This window comes from the organism of the source record quoted next, unplaced genomic scaffold (assembly GCF_019419815.1).
Source record: "Pyrus x bretschneideri cultivar Hongxiangsu unplaced genomic scaffold, Pyrus_bretschneideri_v1 Contig51, whole genome shotgun sequence".
NCBI classification, from domain to species: domain Eukaryota; kingdom Viridiplantae; phylum Streptophyta; class Magnoliopsida; order Rosales; family Rosaceae; genus Pyrus; species Pyrus x bretschneideri.
This window is the reverse complement of record NW_025999789.1, coordinates 495,975-512,251: the sequence shown is the minus strand read 5'-3', so window position 1 is coordinate 512,251 and position 16,277 is coordinate 495,975. Positions and strand designations below refer to the sequence as shown.

General features: G+C 34.3%; 2 protein-coding genes, 1 long non-coding RNA gene, 2 other non-coding genes and 1 pseudogene across 7 annotated transcripts; 3 read left to right on the top strand and 3 right to left on the bottom strand.

Annotated features, from left to right (window-relative positions):
• Window positions 1-296: 296 nt before the first annotated feature.
• On the bottom strand, window positions 297-2,779 carry LOC103954085 (phytoene synthase 2, chloroplastic-like). The gene is made up of 6 exons (XM_009365890.3): window positions 2,449-2,779; window positions 2,237-2,287; window positions 1,788-1,960; window positions 1,455-1,690; window positions 1,106-1,298; window positions 297-552 (listed from the first exon to the last, which is right to left on the bottom strand). The coding sequence occupies exons 1-6, from the start codon at window positions 2,777-2,779 to the stop codon at window positions 376-378; spliced, it is 1,161 nt and encodes a 386-aa protein (XP_009364165.1). The 3' UTR covers window positions 297-375.
• Window positions 2,780-3,912: 1,133 nt separating this feature from the next.
• LOC103954035 lies at window positions 3,913-6,826 on the top strand. 3 transcript variants are annotated; one of them, XR_007253022.1, is made up of 6 exons: window positions 3,913-4,083; window positions 4,212-5,175; window positions 5,274-5,314; window positions 5,994-6,060; window positions 6,141-6,221; window positions 6,651-6,826. It is a non-coding gene; the product is annotated as an uncharacterized LOC103954035 (long non-coding RNA). The 3 variants fall into 3 exon arrangements; XR_007253024.1 differs by having other exon boundaries at window positions 3,920-4,083; window positions 5,106-5,175; XR_668132.3 differs by lacking the exon at window positions 4,212-5,175 and having other exon boundaries at window positions 3,925-4,083.
• Window positions 6,827-8,191: 1,365 nt separating this feature from the next.
• LOC103954086 lies at window positions 8,192-8,710 on the bottom strand. The gene has a single exon (XM_048569953.1). It carries the CDS (start codon window positions 8,708-8,710, stop codon window positions 8,192-8,194), a length of 519 nt encoding a protein of 172 aa, XP_048425910.1.
• A 1,549-nt stretch (window positions 8,711-10,259) lies between these two features.
• Window positions 10,260-10,331, top strand: TRNAG-UCC. The gene has a single exon. It is a non-coding gene; the product is annotated as a tRNA-Gly (tRNA).
• A 760-nt stretch (window positions 10,332-11,091) lies between these two features.
• Window positions 11,092-12,930, bottom strand: LOC103954036 (annotated as a pseudogene).
• A 995-nt stretch (window positions 12,931-13,925) lies between these two features.
• TRNAG-UCC lies at window positions 13,926-13,997 on the top strand. Its single transcript has one exon. It is a non-coding gene; the product is annotated as a tRNA-Gly (tRNA).
• Window positions 13,998-16,277: the final 2,280 nt, after the last annotated feature.

The window sequence follows — 16,277 nt, the reverse complement described above, 5'->3', positions numbered from 1 at the left end:
ATAATATTCTATATTACTTTTTGCTCTAGCATATTGGTTACTATATTCTTCGCTTTAAACATGAGAGAGAGTGAGTTTGTTGTTTTAGACAAGAAAACGAAAGTCTATTTGGATGAGCTAAAAGTTTAATGTCATTTGCTTTGGACGAGAGAGATTCTATCGAGATGAGGTATAAAGAGAAAGAAAGTTCCAACTATCATTATTTGCATTTTTGTTATGAAAGTGAATTCTTCAATTGATACAGCCTACATACAGTAAACGCTCTTAACTGCTTGAGCTATAAGTCTTTTGAAATTTATATCGAGCAAAAATGTACACAATTTATACACAGCTCGAACACACGCAAAACATGTCTGAGTAATTTGATGTATAACTTCATGTTTTTGTTATTGGGACATCAAAGAAATGCGTTGATAGAGATCTTGTGTATGCCAAAGGCAGCATGAGAAGTTTCTTGGCACTCTTTACGTATGCTCTTTTTGTCAAGTTATCGTAATCGTTGTCTTCGATTGCGTCCAATATGTTTCGATATATCAGTAAAGATGACCATACCTGCAAAATTACAGCAGATAATTAGACAAAGAAAAAGGGAGACAATCTCTGAACTATCATGAATGACAAGAACGTGCATGGTTGATGAATAAACAGGTAAAACTGCAACAAAGGGACAACAACAACAACAGATTCGTATTGTTGTTTGTATTTGAATATTCTATTAGTTTATTTATCCTATGAAGTAAAATGTTTTGTTTTCTAGCAATTTGGAATTGCTTCTGTAGGAAGCACTTTGGTTAGAAGTTCTATGCTAGAAACACTTTAAATTCATAATTAAAAGTCTTAGTGCTTCCTAGATAAATACCGAAAAGTGCTTTCTAAAGACTTACCTAACAATTTTAAGACCCACAAAGCTCTTCTATGAACAAAAGCACTTTTAAATTTTTTTACAAAATATAATAAAAAACACTTTTGATTGTTAAAAAACGCTTTTAGTCATTCCAAAAAAGTCTCAAACAAGCGATGGATTGTTTTCTTTTTCGTCCCTGACATCAATGATGCTGGTAATGGAACAAAATCACTTAATAAAATTTTGGAAAGAGGTATATACCGGCCAACGGCTAGCCTTATCAAGCTGAGAAGCTCCTTCTTCTGCTAGGTTGAAATAAAACCTTGCTCTTGCAATTTGTTCTTTCATGAATGCTCTCCATTGATTAGTCACCTTTCTTGAAAAAACATCGTTATCACACAACCCAAACTGTGCAAGCTCGTCTTGGGGAAGATAAACTCTCCCTCTCATTGCACTAAAAAAACAATAGAAAAAAAATCAGATCAAAGGTGATGTGCGCTCAAACTTGTGTGTGAAAGATCAAACATATTACCCTAGTCAACTAGCCTAATTAATGTTTGACAATGAGGAACTTAGAAATGAGCAATTAGTGCATATCAAAGAAACTTACTCCTCTCCAACATCTCTAAGGATGTTTGTGAGTTGGTTTCCTATGCCCAAATATAATGCAGAATCATATGTACGTTGTGCAGAAATCAGAGAATCTGGTGCAATTCCCATTACAGGAACACTCATTAGGCCAACTGTCCCTGCCACGTAGTAGCAGTAAAGATAGAGCTCTTGGAAATTTTGGTATCGGCATTTTATTGTGTCTGTTCGCATACCCTCGATCATGTCCCGAAAAGGCTTGTGGTCACAAGAAGGGGAGTTCATGAGATGAAAAATTTGACGAGCACCAAATAATCATAAGTTTAGTGAACTAAATGATACATTTTATAAGCACCTTGATGTCTAAAGGGAAATTGGAAACAGTATGAGTTAGCGCAACATCAAGCATGTCATAAGGCCGTCCTTCGAAAATGTCTTCTAATCTTTGTTCCCATCTATCAAGAACTTCTGAGGTCATGTAGCCGGAATTCGGGCCGTCCACTAGTTCATCTGTCCTCCTACACCAGACTGCATTTCATTTTTCAAAAATCACATTATAATCATTCAAAATTTATTTGGACAAAGAATGATTTCTTGTGTGGCAACTTTATGAACATAATTTTTCTTCCAATTATGTTGAGTTGTACAACACCACTTTTTTGTTAACAAAGTGCTACTCTAAAATAATCTAATCTGCAAGACGAGAATTCAAGCTTGATTGCAAATGACATATTGCTTTGATCAACTGGCCTAAATAACATCTACCAGGTGAAACTACATGAACATAGAGAGTTGAATTCTCACCATAGATTGCCCATATCGCCTTTTGACGTTCTTCTGTCATAAGTAAAGTGCCTGCACCAAGAGAGTGCACAAGAATTAAATCCCATAGTCATGAAAAAATTGATCATTATTTTGAATTCAGTAGCGTGGCAAGCAAAATATCATGAAGTTAATGCTTTGGAATGCCGTTAAAAAATTTGATGGAGAAAGAAACAAGGGTGATGAAGTTGAACCTAGATAGAATGTCTTGGCATATTCTGCACAAAGGTTCTTGCACCTCTCATATGCTTCTTCAAGGAAGCTAGGGTTAAACTGCGGCCTGCTCCGGCCGCCTTCCCCGTCCACACTATAAGTCTGAGACTGCCTTTGAACGATTTCTTGCACTTGTAAATCAGCAAGAGGAATGCCTTGAATTGAAAGCTGAGGAAAAACAGGCCTGCTTCTATGCTTGGGAGCTGTAATCACTTGAGCTTTTGCTGCTGTGACCATAGATTTTCGACACCGAATTCTTCCATTGCTCTCTCCAATGTAAGTCTTTCCTGCGAAGGAAAATGTGGAACACATTTGGAAGTTTTTCAGTTCTTTTCAAAAGGGTCTAGAGAGAAATATAGAAATGTGAAATGGAAGACATCCTCTGCATTTAAATAGATACCCTTCGCTCTTTCATGATGTAATATCACTGTAGCTAGGATTTTTACGACGTTGGATGTACTGCAGAAAATGCCCACGGGTAAAACAAGCCAAATCTTGGATTAAAAGTCCAAGACATTTTCACCTCACTTTCTTCCCAAACCCTTCTTGTTTGTAGTAAATTGAAAATCCAAAACGTTTTTGTCATGGTTTGCACTATAAGGACACTAAACATGCGGTAATATATGTTTTAGTGCTATTTTATTGTTGGTTTAGTGCCCTCTAATGAAATAGAATATTTTTAAAAATAGAATTAGAGAGCACTAAACAAATAAAAAAAAAAGACTCTAAGTCATATTATGTAACAAGTGGTGAACTGTCTTGGTGAATTGGGTTTTCATTTAGAATTTTACCCAATCCGTCTTTATCCAAAACATGTTATATAAATGGCTTATTGTCCATTGTTCTAATTAAAATTTTGTAACTGGTTTTATTTGGGCATATTTCTGTAGATTATACGTGTCAACTAACAAATACACACACTTGAGTACAAAACCCTTGTTGGGTAGGAGGTGACGTGAATTACAAAGAGGCTGTTGTGTTGTGTTGTTTTTAGCTTATCTACTCAAGCGTTGTTGCAAAGGCTGTTTTCTTCTGCAATCTCATCGATAGAATCTTTCTGCAATCTCATCAACAGAATCTTTCTGAAAACATCAAAATATGATGCTCCTTTGAGCTTCTTGAATAATTTTTTAGTGTTTTGTCATGGAGTGATGTTTCAGTTTCAATATTTTGGGGCTCCATGTGGAAATTAACTTTGAAGGAAAAAGATTTCTATAGCGATTAAATAAAGCATGACTGAAACAACGAGGAAACAGATTAAACTGTTGTCATCTTGTATGAAATTATATATATTAAAACTCAGTTGATGAATACTGTTCATTACCAGTGATTTGACCGAAATGCCCCTCTTTTGATCCCCATGGCTCGTTTTTGTGTTCAGCACAATGAAATTACATGTTTACCCCCCATTGTCCGCCTGTCGATCATTGTGAAGGTTAGCTGAATTGGGTTTGCTTCGAAACAAACTCCACTTTTGCTTCCATTTCGTCTTCTCTCTCAGAAACATTACCTTCTCTCTCTCAGAAAGCACCAACAACACTGTTCGGCTTGCATAGGTTCGTGAATTTGATGAAAATTAAAATGAATTTAAGGAAAGGAGTTTGAAGAAAGCGAAGGTGTGCAGATGCTTAATGTTGAGATACTTCTGTAAAGTTTACAATCACACTACTTTTGTTGAATATCTCTTATGGCAATCATGCTTCCTTAACTATGTACTACTGCCTTACTCAAGCTTTTTATTCAGTTTTTGTACACTTCGATTGGTTTTTTTCTGGTTGGTTCGAAATACTTATGAGATTGGGAGACAACCCAGAAATTCAAATAAAAAATTAAAAAAAAACCGTGAATTTGGTCCCGATTCGAAGAAAATTTTAAGCCCAGAAAAAAGCTGCGTTTCCTGGTGAGTTTTCCGGCCGATTTGGGGTTGATAATTATGTGATTTGAATATTCTATGTTTAGAACTATATATTTGAATTTCAAAATGAGTTTTCTTTGCAAATTTCCCTTTTTTTATTTTGGGGGTTTTGTTTTCAAACTTGAACGCCTTTTATTTTTGGGGTAAGCAATTTAAAGTTTTTTTTAAGTTTTATTATATTGGAGTTGAATTTGGTTGTTCATTGGGGTTGATTTTGTTCAAGTTTTGGTGGATTTAAATTTTTTTTTTTTCATTTTTCTTATCCATTTCTTTTTGTGATGATACATGCATGTAAATGTCCACTGTAGGAGTTCTGTAGTAACAGTTCTCCATATCGTGAGGGAATATATTGTCATCCAGTTTGTAGGAATGTGAGGACTAAATTGATGTAGCCTGAAATAGTTTAGAGGAGTGCATGTATAAATAATAAACGTAAAACTTATTTTTCGTGTTTTTGTTTAGCTTATTTATGCTTTTAACTACATGGCATAGGTCTAACATGATTAGAACTTTAATGTCATGATGTGTGATGCTAATTAAGCACAATATGAGTATCTTAACCAAGAAAAACTTGAGCACCTATCTGTTCCTATTGAGTCAAGTGAGGCATCGTATGCACAAGCACGAGTCATGACTAATTAATGTCCTACGAAATAAACCATTTTTAAGACCTTATATCATTTGGATCTTTAGTTATGTAACAAGCTGGTCATTATGTTGCAGATTGAGACAAGTTTTGGAAAAGAAAACAAATTTAATTAAGTTTGGAGTTGATTTTGTTTGAGTTTAGAGGGTAAGTTCTTTGGCCGATTTGGGGTGGGTAATTTTGTGTTTAGAACTGCAAATTCTGTGCAAATTTCATTTTTCTGATTTTGGGGGTTTTATTTCCAGGCTAGAAACGTTGTCGTTTTCTGAAGCCCTCTGTACGCAAGGTAAGAAATTTATACTTTTGGTGGATTTGGAGTTTTGTTTAAGTTTGATCACATTGTTTCGCTATAATAATTTACATTGATTATATTGGAGTTGCAGTTAAATTTCATTGCGTTCTTGGATGAGTTGGTTTGTTCTAAATTTTGGATAAAGAATAATTCCCATTTGGGTATATATACATTGAACTCCAAACATTATATAACCAAAGGTATGCAAGAATCAGTGTTGATTTAAACATACAGCATTATGTGTGTATTAAAAAATAATGGACACCAGAGTAAACCTATTTAAGTATTGACTTATTAGTTTGACCATTTTTTCTCCTCCTCAAACAAAATGCAATTTTAACTGTGCAAGGTTAGGAATATGCACCTCTCTCCTTGGGGTTTTCAGTGATGTGTTTTAATTGAATTACAGATTTGAGTAATTAGATTTTTCAATGCTGTTATTTTTTTAACAATTTATGATGCTATTTGTAAAAATTGGTTAGGTATTTTTTTTTAACAACTATAATATCATTTGATTTCAATTCATAATTACTTCTTTTGTTAAATTTAAGCTTGATTATGTTAGTAAATTTTTATACTTTATGTCCAAATACATATATAGTATTTTATATGTATAATTTATTAAGTTTTATAATGTTGTTGAGCATTTTGAGTGTGCTCTTTTTGTGTGTAGAGAGTGAAAAGTGCACTGTTCACAAAGGCAAAACAAAAGACAGCTTCTACATATTGGAAGAAGAGAGGTTAGTTTGATCGTGATTTCTTTTTTGATTTGGTTAAATCGAAGTTTGCTTGCGTCTAATTCAGTCGTTTGCTAGCACAGGTTGAAGTCACTAGCTTTATTAATGGTGGTAACCGAAATCAACCCAAGCTCATGTTAAAACGATACATAATTTTCAATATGGTGAGAACTTAGACCATTTTTTTATCTTTTCCATTTTTTGAAATTTAGAAATTGAATTACTTTTCTATACCTTTTTGTGATCATGCATTGAGAATTTGTTAATTGTGTTAATATATATGAGGTAGGATTTATACTTTCTAAGATCCATTTCTCATGTTTAGAGATTGCTTGGTTTCGTATTGTCAAATAGTTTATGAATTTCCATATTAAGTGCGTCAATATGTTGTTGCCATAATTTAATTAGATGTGATATATATTGATGTGTTTATACCTTTGAAACATAATTTTTCACACAATTTCTAATCCCGCAACAACGTGCGGGCAAAACTTTCTAGTGGAAACTAAAGTCGGCGAGGGAAGTACTTAATTATTAAGCACTTTGGATTCAATATTAGTATTGAATATTTTTGTTTCTTGTTGTTTGTTTAGGAATTTCACCGGCATTGCAGACGGCTATGAGTTGACGGTTCAAGGTGGAAAATGAATTAATCATGACAAAAATCTACCTTTTAATTCCCCACGAAATGATAGGATGTCAATACTTTAGAACTAAACTATCTAACTTTTTTAACTTGGATAATTTATAAATTGTCGTTCATTTCTTACTTCAATACGTTTAATTTTAGCGAGTTAACTAATTTATTTTTAGGCACCAAATGTGACCTATGGTCTCATTTGATGTTTATGGTCGGATTCGATTGGAAAAAATTGTGGATTCAACATACAATGAAGAAGTAAATAAATTTAACTTTCAAATATTGTCTAAATTGAAAATACAAGATGAATTAGTGACGGAGTAAACTTATCGTTCCGAATTTCGTTATATTTTAAAAGGATAGAAAGAGCGAAGTTCAGTTCTCTCCACTTTTGTGGACACTATTGAGACAGAGTAATAAAATTGTGGTTTGCTACAAGGCGGGTCAGGGGTGGTTGGGAGGGGACACATTTGTTGACAATATCCAGCCAGAGGAATAAAATTTTTTGGAACTTGAATATCATGTATAAAATGATATGTTGGAACTCAAACTTTTGTCCAATTATCAAAGTATATTACTGCATTCACACATGGAAGATGCCATGGGTTGATCCAGAGATTTCTGGATTAATTAGTAAGTAGGTTGAAGCATATATAACAGCACTATTGTATGCTGACTAAGTAACATATAAATAAAATATGATAAAATAATCAAATTCAATCTTTGACTCATGAAACGCATCTTCTAGGCATGTTCATCTATTATCTTAATCCTAACATGGAAATCGTTCTTTTTAAAAAAAAATGAAGACAAAAGTACTAACATGGACATCGTGCTTTTACATGACATGCATTCACTTCAATTTTTTTTTCTTCCGGAAACAAGATATCAAGGGAGGGAGGAGATTCGGACATGGAATCTCAGATGTATAGAGTGAATAAATGTCTTAATTATTTGAGCTACAAAACCTTTACAGGTTTGTGATTTTTCCAATTATACAACGGTTACTTTTGTTGCTTTAATGACAACGTCGAGGGTAATGAAGGTTTAGGCAAGCAGAAACAATCCCCAAAGCAGAAAGGGCAATAAGAAACAGTAATTGGGCATGTCCGACTCCCACTAGCCTCTAACAAAAGATGACATAAATAGTTCGTTTAGAAGTGTTTTTAAAATGAATGAAATCGTTTTTAAAGAAAAATGTTTTTGGTTTCCAAAAATACATGAGCACTTCAAGTATTTTTTCAAGATTCATTTGTATTTTTGCTAAGAATTGGTATAAAAATATTTTCATAAAAAGCATTTTTAGCTATTTTAAAAGTATTTCCAAACGAACCCAAAATCAGGTGCCGAATCCCACAAAAAAAAAAAAAAACCTAACCCCACAGCCTGGGATAAATATGAGTTATCTTGAACGACAGGCGTTGAAGACGATCCAGGCCATTATATCTTGTCTACACAGAAGATATATCACTCGTTTATCTTTAGACTTATTGGCTAGGGCTTAACTGCCGCCAAGACCACAGAAACTTTACATGCAAGAAATCCAATCATCCCAGCTATGAGTTCTTTCGGCGTGAATACGATTGGGACGTCCCCCGAGCCATACTTCACTGTGAGTAAAGTGAAACCAATTGCCAATGCAAGGACAAATATTGGAACCTTAGATCCTCCGAAGGTTTGGTTGGTCTGTCCTGTGTTCGTGGAAGTCAATTCTGCAGCGGGCAATCCATCAACCGACCTTTGCAGTAGCAGGAGATAAAAGAAGCCGCCCATCCCAACTGTTAAAAATGCAAAGCTTATGTTTTCCGCAGCTGAGAAGGATGCGACTGATGTACCAACAAAGATCAGCATGGCATCGTAAAGCAGCAAAGACAGTTTCAAATCCTCGTATTCTCTCATGGTTTCCCCGTTTGATATCCCACTCACAGGTAGAGTTGATTCAGGGAGGCTTTTGGTGAAGATGCTGACGGGGTCAACCCGGATAGCTTGGTGACAAGGTCTAAGTTGTACCATGGAGCTGTCACTTCCCTCCCCCAGCAAGGTATCCTCAGCCTCAAAGTTGTAACTAAAACCAGTATTTTATTTTCATCCTTTTCTTCCAACGAACTTTGGCGCCCACAGATAACGATCAAGCTCACACTTCCTAACCGCCATTAACCTGATTTTGGACAGTCTAACAATTGTTAGCATGATTTGGTAAAACATGCGTAATGCCAGTTTTCTAATTCAGTTTTTGATCCTATATAAATTCAACTAGTTCGCATACACCAGAGACAAGAGTACATATAGTGAATCTGCTAGCAGTAAATTTTCGGTGTGCACATTCATCGTTTTATACTTAGCCTATGGATGCTAAACGAATTCTAGTAAGTCTAACCTGATTCAAGACTCAGCTTCAATTTTTCCAAGCTTAGTTCCCTCAAAGGTGAACGGATCAACAGAACGTCTTTGAAAGTGAAGCACGCCATCCTTCGAATCTGTAGCATGGTCTGTTACGACACTCAACACTCGACGGTATCCTCTGTAATATTGAGTCACCATTTTCGTCTATCACGCACAGGAGGATTCCAGCATTCAAGTCAGAGAGACTTGAGCCACAAACATTACTAGTACGGTACCTAACTTAAACTTGTATAGAGGCTGAGATCCGTCATCGCCGAGAAAAGCTTTTCCACTGAGTTATCTGTGCAGATTTTCACTTCTGTAGATGGCAAGACACGCGAAGGCTTAGCATAGCCCTTGGAATCTGAACAAAAGAGGAAAATATTTTAGTACACCGAAGATTTGATAGAAGTTGCATATGTGAAACGTCTAATGTCCCGCGCTTCATTTACCCCTCCCCCAATGTTGTTTGTTTAACGCTACATATTTGACAAAAGTATAGAAATTCAAAGATTTCAAAGGCAAGGCATCCAAAAATTCAAACTTTTGATATTTGTATTGGATTCTATACATATCCTCTGATTAATCTCAATTCTCTCTCTCTCTCTCTCTCTCTCTCTCTCTCTCTCTCTCTCTCTCTCTCTCACACACACACACACACACACACACACACACACAAACGAACACACACAAGTAAATGGCCTCCAAAAAACAGAAGAAAATCCAAAATCAAGTTAATGAAATCTAATAACATTTCAAACCCTTTTGTCTTTAACTTCTAAACAAGCAAATAAAGCATTAAAGCCAATCCCAAAATTTACAAATTTTCCTGAGTTTTCTCAGAAACCAAACAAAGAATTTATCTCTCTTCAAATGAAGGAAATCCCAGTGAGTGGAAAAGGATTTGGTGGGTGTTTGTTTACAGTGAAAACCAGAGAGTTTGGAATGAATTCGAAAACGCCGAGTTGGGTTGTGAAGGTGAAACCTTTGGCTCTGAAATTGGTTCTCTGGGTTACTTTGTCTTCTTAGTAGAAAGCTCTGATTGGTTGCAGAGACTGCATGACTCAAAGGAATCGACTCCATGGCTGGCTGTTTCAGAGCCCGACGCAAGCTGGGTAGCAGAACAAATTAGAGTTCGTACTAATACAAAAATGAGTTTTTAAGATTACTGAACATCTGCGCGTTTGTAGTCCAACGGTTAGGATAATTGCCTTCCAAGCAATAGACCCGGGTTCGACTCCCGGCAAACGCATTTTTTATTTGTTTTCTGAGTTATGCAGCACACAAAAGGTAAGTTGTGAATGAATAAAAGAAGGATGCATGGTTATTGTAGTTTAGTTGGTTAAGGACATTCATGGTTGCTTTGAAGTTCAGTTTTTTCCTTCACAAAAAATTGAAATGAATGATCAAGGTGAAAAACTTGAGTATATGTCTTCATTCTCTATACACACGAAACGTATTATTTTTTCTTCAGATATTATACGCAAAACACATTCTGGTAATTTGACATATAATTTCAGTTGTTTATCAAAATGACTTTTATATGATTTCTCACTAATTGCTTGATGATTGATTTATATATAAATTCGAGACGTAAAAGCCAAATTTACATATAACTTTCCATTTCAACAAGATGTGAATGTGAGTTCTGCTGCTCCGTTTTATAGAGATCTTTTGTAAGCCAAAGGCAACATGAGAAGTTTCCTAACTCTCCTTACATATGCTCTCCTTGTGAAGTTATCGTAGTCGTTGTCTTCAATAGCATCCAAGATGCGACGATATAGCAATAACGTACGCTGACCATATCTGCAAAATTAGTACTGCACATCATCACAGGAAGTCGATATGTGTGTGTGTGTGTGTGTGTGTGTGTGTGTTACTTGAATTCAAGTAACAAATGCAATGCTGCAAATACATTCATTGTAAATTTGTAGTGTAATGTATATGTATATACTAGTCAACGGCTAGCCTTGTCAAGTTGAGAAACTCTCTTCTCTGAATCTGATCTTCTCCTACTCTCTCCACTGATTAGTTACATTTCTTGCAAAAATATTGTTATTGGATAACCCAAAATGTGCAAGCTCGTCTTGGGGAAGATAAACTCTGTCAAGCGTAGCACTATAAAAAATAACAAAAAAAGGGACATTGGTCGGAGAGATAAATTGAGCGAGTGAAGAAATTAAAACCAACGTGTGTTTTAGAACATCAGCATCCAACCCAAAAATGATTGACAATAATAAGAGAGGCTCAATATGATATAAACTACTCAGGCAAAGCTTCATTTTTCGACGCTGGACAACTCTCAACACGATGTATATGAATATTAAAGAAGCTTACTCCTCCCCAACATCTCTAAGGATGTTGGTCAGTTGATTTGCAGTGCCAAAATGAATTGCCCCTTCATATACACTTTGAACAGGAATCAGAGAATCTGGTGCAATTCCAATTATAGGAACACTCATTAAGCCAAAAGTTCCACCTGCGTAGTAGCTGTAAAAATATAGCTCTTGAAAATTCCAATAGCGGAATTTTCTTGTGTCCATTCGCATTCCCTCGATCAAACAAGGATATTGTATATGAGTAGAATCATGTAAATAATTTTTATGAAACTAATGGAATATATACATTAATTGCATGTTTGGAAAAGAATATCCAAGCACGATTAGTAGCATTAATAGATAATTAAACACCTTGATGTCTAAGGAGAAACTGAAAACGTTATGAGCCAGTGCGATATCGATATGTCGTACGGGCGTCCTTCAAAAATGTCTTGCAGTCTCTCTTCCCACATAGCAAGAACGTCCGAGCTCATGTAGACAGAACCGGGGCCATCCACAATGTCACCTATCCTTCTGCCCCAAGCTACATGCATTTCGATTTGACAAGAATTAAAAAAAAAAAAAATTATCTAATAACGACTTGTAGTGGATACAAGATCTTAAACGTATAGTTGATTATTTTCATATAACCCAAAAATATGTTTTTATAGAGAAGGATCATGCGAGATTAATTTTTTAATAACGGTATACAATGAACACATCCAAACAACTGAGGACATACCGTGAGTCCCCCACCCATAAAAACTTCCTCTTTCATCTTGATTTGAAAATTATATATGTACACCATCACTTATTATAGAAATTTTCTGTGCAAGGACTTTCGGATTTTGTTAAAAAATAAATTTTTGCATCAACAAAGGATGAAAATACTTTGAGACGTTTCTATTATTGAAATTCTATTAACAGCTTATTGACACTATATCAATAGTCTATTATGTCCAGAGAAAAACTTCTTGTTACTATATATATGACCATAGAGAGTTAAATTGTTAATTATCATAGAGAGCCCATAAAGCTTTTCGGCGCTCCTCTGTCATCAATAACGTGCCTGAATCAAGACCATGCACCAGTAGTCATGCAAATGTGACAAATAGATTGGCGAGCAAAGATCATGTAATGCAACATATAGTTAACAAGTTTTGATGGGAAATAAAAGAATGAAGTTGGACAGTGGACCTAGATAGTATGTCTTGCCATATTCTTCACAAATCTTCCTGCATCTTTCATATAATTCTTCAACACAGCCAGGCTCCAACCGTGGTTTTCTGCGGGCGCCTTCTGTGGCCGTATTACACAACTGAGACTGCCTCTGAATGATTTCTTGAACTTGTAAATCAGCAAAAGAGGGAATGCCTTGTATCGATAATTCCGGAAAACAGGCATGCTTATAATTTGCTTGGCAGCTCTTACCAGTTCAACCCTTCTTGCTGAGACCATATATTTTCGGGGCGGCAATTTTCCATTGCTGTCTCTCATGCATGCCTTTGTTGCAAGAGAAAATATTGAGCACATTGTACAATTACACTTCTTCTCAAAACTTCGTCGTTAATATATACAGATTGAAACATGAGATGGCTCTTAAACATATGAACACAACATCTTCTATACATTTTACTGTTTAATTAAAAACTTAAAAGTACTATAAATTAATCTTATCTGGTGAGGAGAGTAGTAGGATTCTCTGCCCTTTTAATCTCATTTTTTCTTTCATTTTATCTAAATAGTTATAGTTAAGTCACATCAACAGTATACATTGAATTTTTTATGAAAAGGTAAAGACAAAAAGTAAAATGTAAAAAAGGAAAGGAAACAACAGAAAATATAATGAGAGAGAATCTCATTTAAATTGCATATTTTACATATCTTACGTACTGTCTACCCGGTCATTGTCACAATGTACTAGGTAGAATAAATTATACAAAATAGTAGTAGTAATAAAAAACAGCAATGAAAATCTTGACAGGTGTGAAACAAAATCTTCCGTTGATGTAGATCTGTCTTTATTTTATATCACATGGAAAACGTGCTTACATTATATTTTCATTTTCCGAGTGTATCAATTTAAATTACACAAAGCAAGGTCTGGTTGAAATATGAGAAATGTCTGCTAGGTGACCTTAACCTTATCAATATATATATATATATATATATATATCATGTTTTCTGCGTTCTGTTGAAGGAAAGGCGCACGACTGGCAAGATCATGCTGATTATGACGGTCCATTGCATACTAGGAAGAAGTTCACCATGCATGATATATATAATTTTGATATAAAAAATAACAGTCAAACCAATATTTTTGCACATTCATTGACCTGGCTTTAGAGAGTTTAAAGAACATTCTAGGCACTTAGCATAAACCCTAAATTGTCCCATTATTGCACAATATGTAGCTACAGCTTCACGAACTTGTCAGTATTTTTAGATGTGAGAACTAATATGGTATCTGAAAGTCTGGAAATTTATATGAAAGAATACATATATGATCTTGATTTATGAACATCTGGGCGTTTGTAGTCCAACGGTTAGGATAATTGCCTTCCAAGCAATAGACCCGGGTTCGACTCCCGGCAAACGCATCATTTATTTTTTATTTTTATTTTTATTTTTTTATTTTTATTTTTTTATTTTTATTTTTTATTTTTATTTTTTTATTTATTTTTTTATTTTTATTTTTATTTTTTATTTTATTTTTTTATTTTTATTTTTTTTTACTGATGCAAAGAAAATAAAAGTTTAAAAATAGAAAACAAGGAGTGATGGAACAAAAAAAAAATTAAAAATCCCATTGTCATTTTTTTTTAACGAGTAATACAAGATACTCACAAAACACAACCACATTGTTTAATTTTTCTATGTTTTTTCTTTTATTAGATAATATATAGTATTCCATGTTATAAAAAACTGAAGATACATTTCTATCTTGTATTGGTAAATATATATAATGAATTTTTTTTAATCAAAATACCTTACAAATCAAGTCTGGTAAATATATATATTTCTTTTTTTTTTTTTCTTTCTTGGTCAATGTGATCTCCAGTTTTGGTCTAACAAGTTCAAATACAAAGATGAATTTAGCTTTTTCTCTCTGAAGTTTGGGGTGTGAGGTTTACAATTCAAACATCCCCTTTCATGTTCAAGTTAGATCAGTTGATCGTGATAGTATTTCTGTCTCTTTATGTTAAGATTTTATCTAATGACACTATATTAGTTCCTTTTATTCTTTGTATTGGTCAGTCTTTAACTAACAGTTGTTAGTCTGTTCTAGTGGTTTTGGTTGTTAGTTTATTAGGCCTCAAATTGTGGTCGGGATTTTGGGATTCGCTTATATATTAGCAGTATTTGTGCTGAGCTCTACTCATGCGAATTGTATTCTCATCTTGTTAATAAGAACTGCAATGCTCTATTATTTTGTACTCAAGTTTGAATTCTCGTTCAACGACAACAACAAAACCTTATATTACTAAATGAAATCAATTGTATGAATCTTAAAATGTCACTGCTCTCGATTTTGCACTTTATTTCTCCTTTAACAAAACAAGAAAATAAAAATAGTTATTTGTGTTCCACCTACCCTCTTGTAAATCGTAGTTGCATTAAGAAGGGGAAACTTTAATCCAAAGAAAAGTTATGTCTCCTAGCTTTTTTCAATCATTCAAGATGGATATTGAGTTGGAAGAGGATTTTCTCCGGATCCACTTTGTGGGGATCTTAGGGATTTTCACATCCTAACCGTTCATTGTACATTATGCGATCAGTTTTCGTCAGATTATATTTGTGTTTAATTTTAAATAAAAAAGTCAAATAATTTCTGACCGTAAGATACACGATGAATGACTAAGATGTGATGATCCTAGGATCCTCACAAAGTGAATCCGGATGGGATGCAATTTCTATTGACTCCACCACCATGGACTAGAAGCCATTATAAGGGACAATAATAGCTGGAAAAATTTGCTAAATCCAACACAAAAAATACAAAAGCAAATCAGTCACTTGCCAAGGAAAACATATCTTAATTTCTCAACTTGCATGAATTATTGACTTTGTATTTTTATTTTTAATGGAATACACGAATGGCCTTGTATCAATCTATCATAGGCTCATGGCTCATGTGACATGTCAATCCCCACACGAACAATATGAAAAATGCATGCTTTGTTGTATGCGTAAATTTGATATGGACCTTACTTCCCCAGTGAAAATATCAGCTGTCTTCTTTCTTTTTATGCAAACGGCAGCTGCCTTCTTTGACTGTAAACCCTAATAAGATTTGCTACAATATTTTGGTGCAAATTTTTTAGTACCACGATCAGCTTTTTTCGTGATTTGTTGATACACTTATAAATATATTATGAGCAGACAAGAGAGTTGATGTATATAGGCTTTTAAGTATAAATGTTATTTTATACTACCCTGTACTCAAAAAAATGAAAAAAAATATGTGATCGATGCAGTATGTAAAGAGGAAAGACCTAACCATTAAAAAAATCCAGCACTAATTACAATACAGTTGATAAAGGTAAAGCAGTTTAATTAAAATTTGAGCGCTTTAATAAAAAAACTAAAAATCAGCTCAGGTATAACTCTTTCTCTCGGTACTTGGTTCTTGTAGTTATGCAGTAAAGGGTGTGAAAATGATAGAATTCAGCTGGGAAGTAAATCTTCTAATATTTAATTAATAAAATGTAGAATTTGTGCGGTTAAATCTAGTTATTTGTATTTTTAATGAGAAAGATACATGTATTATCCAATGTAAAAAGAATACATGTATTAAATCTGAATAAATCAAGATTCTAAAAGACGCTAAGCGCTAGTCGGAAAGTAGGCTGCGGCCTAGGACCTAGACTAGGCCTAGA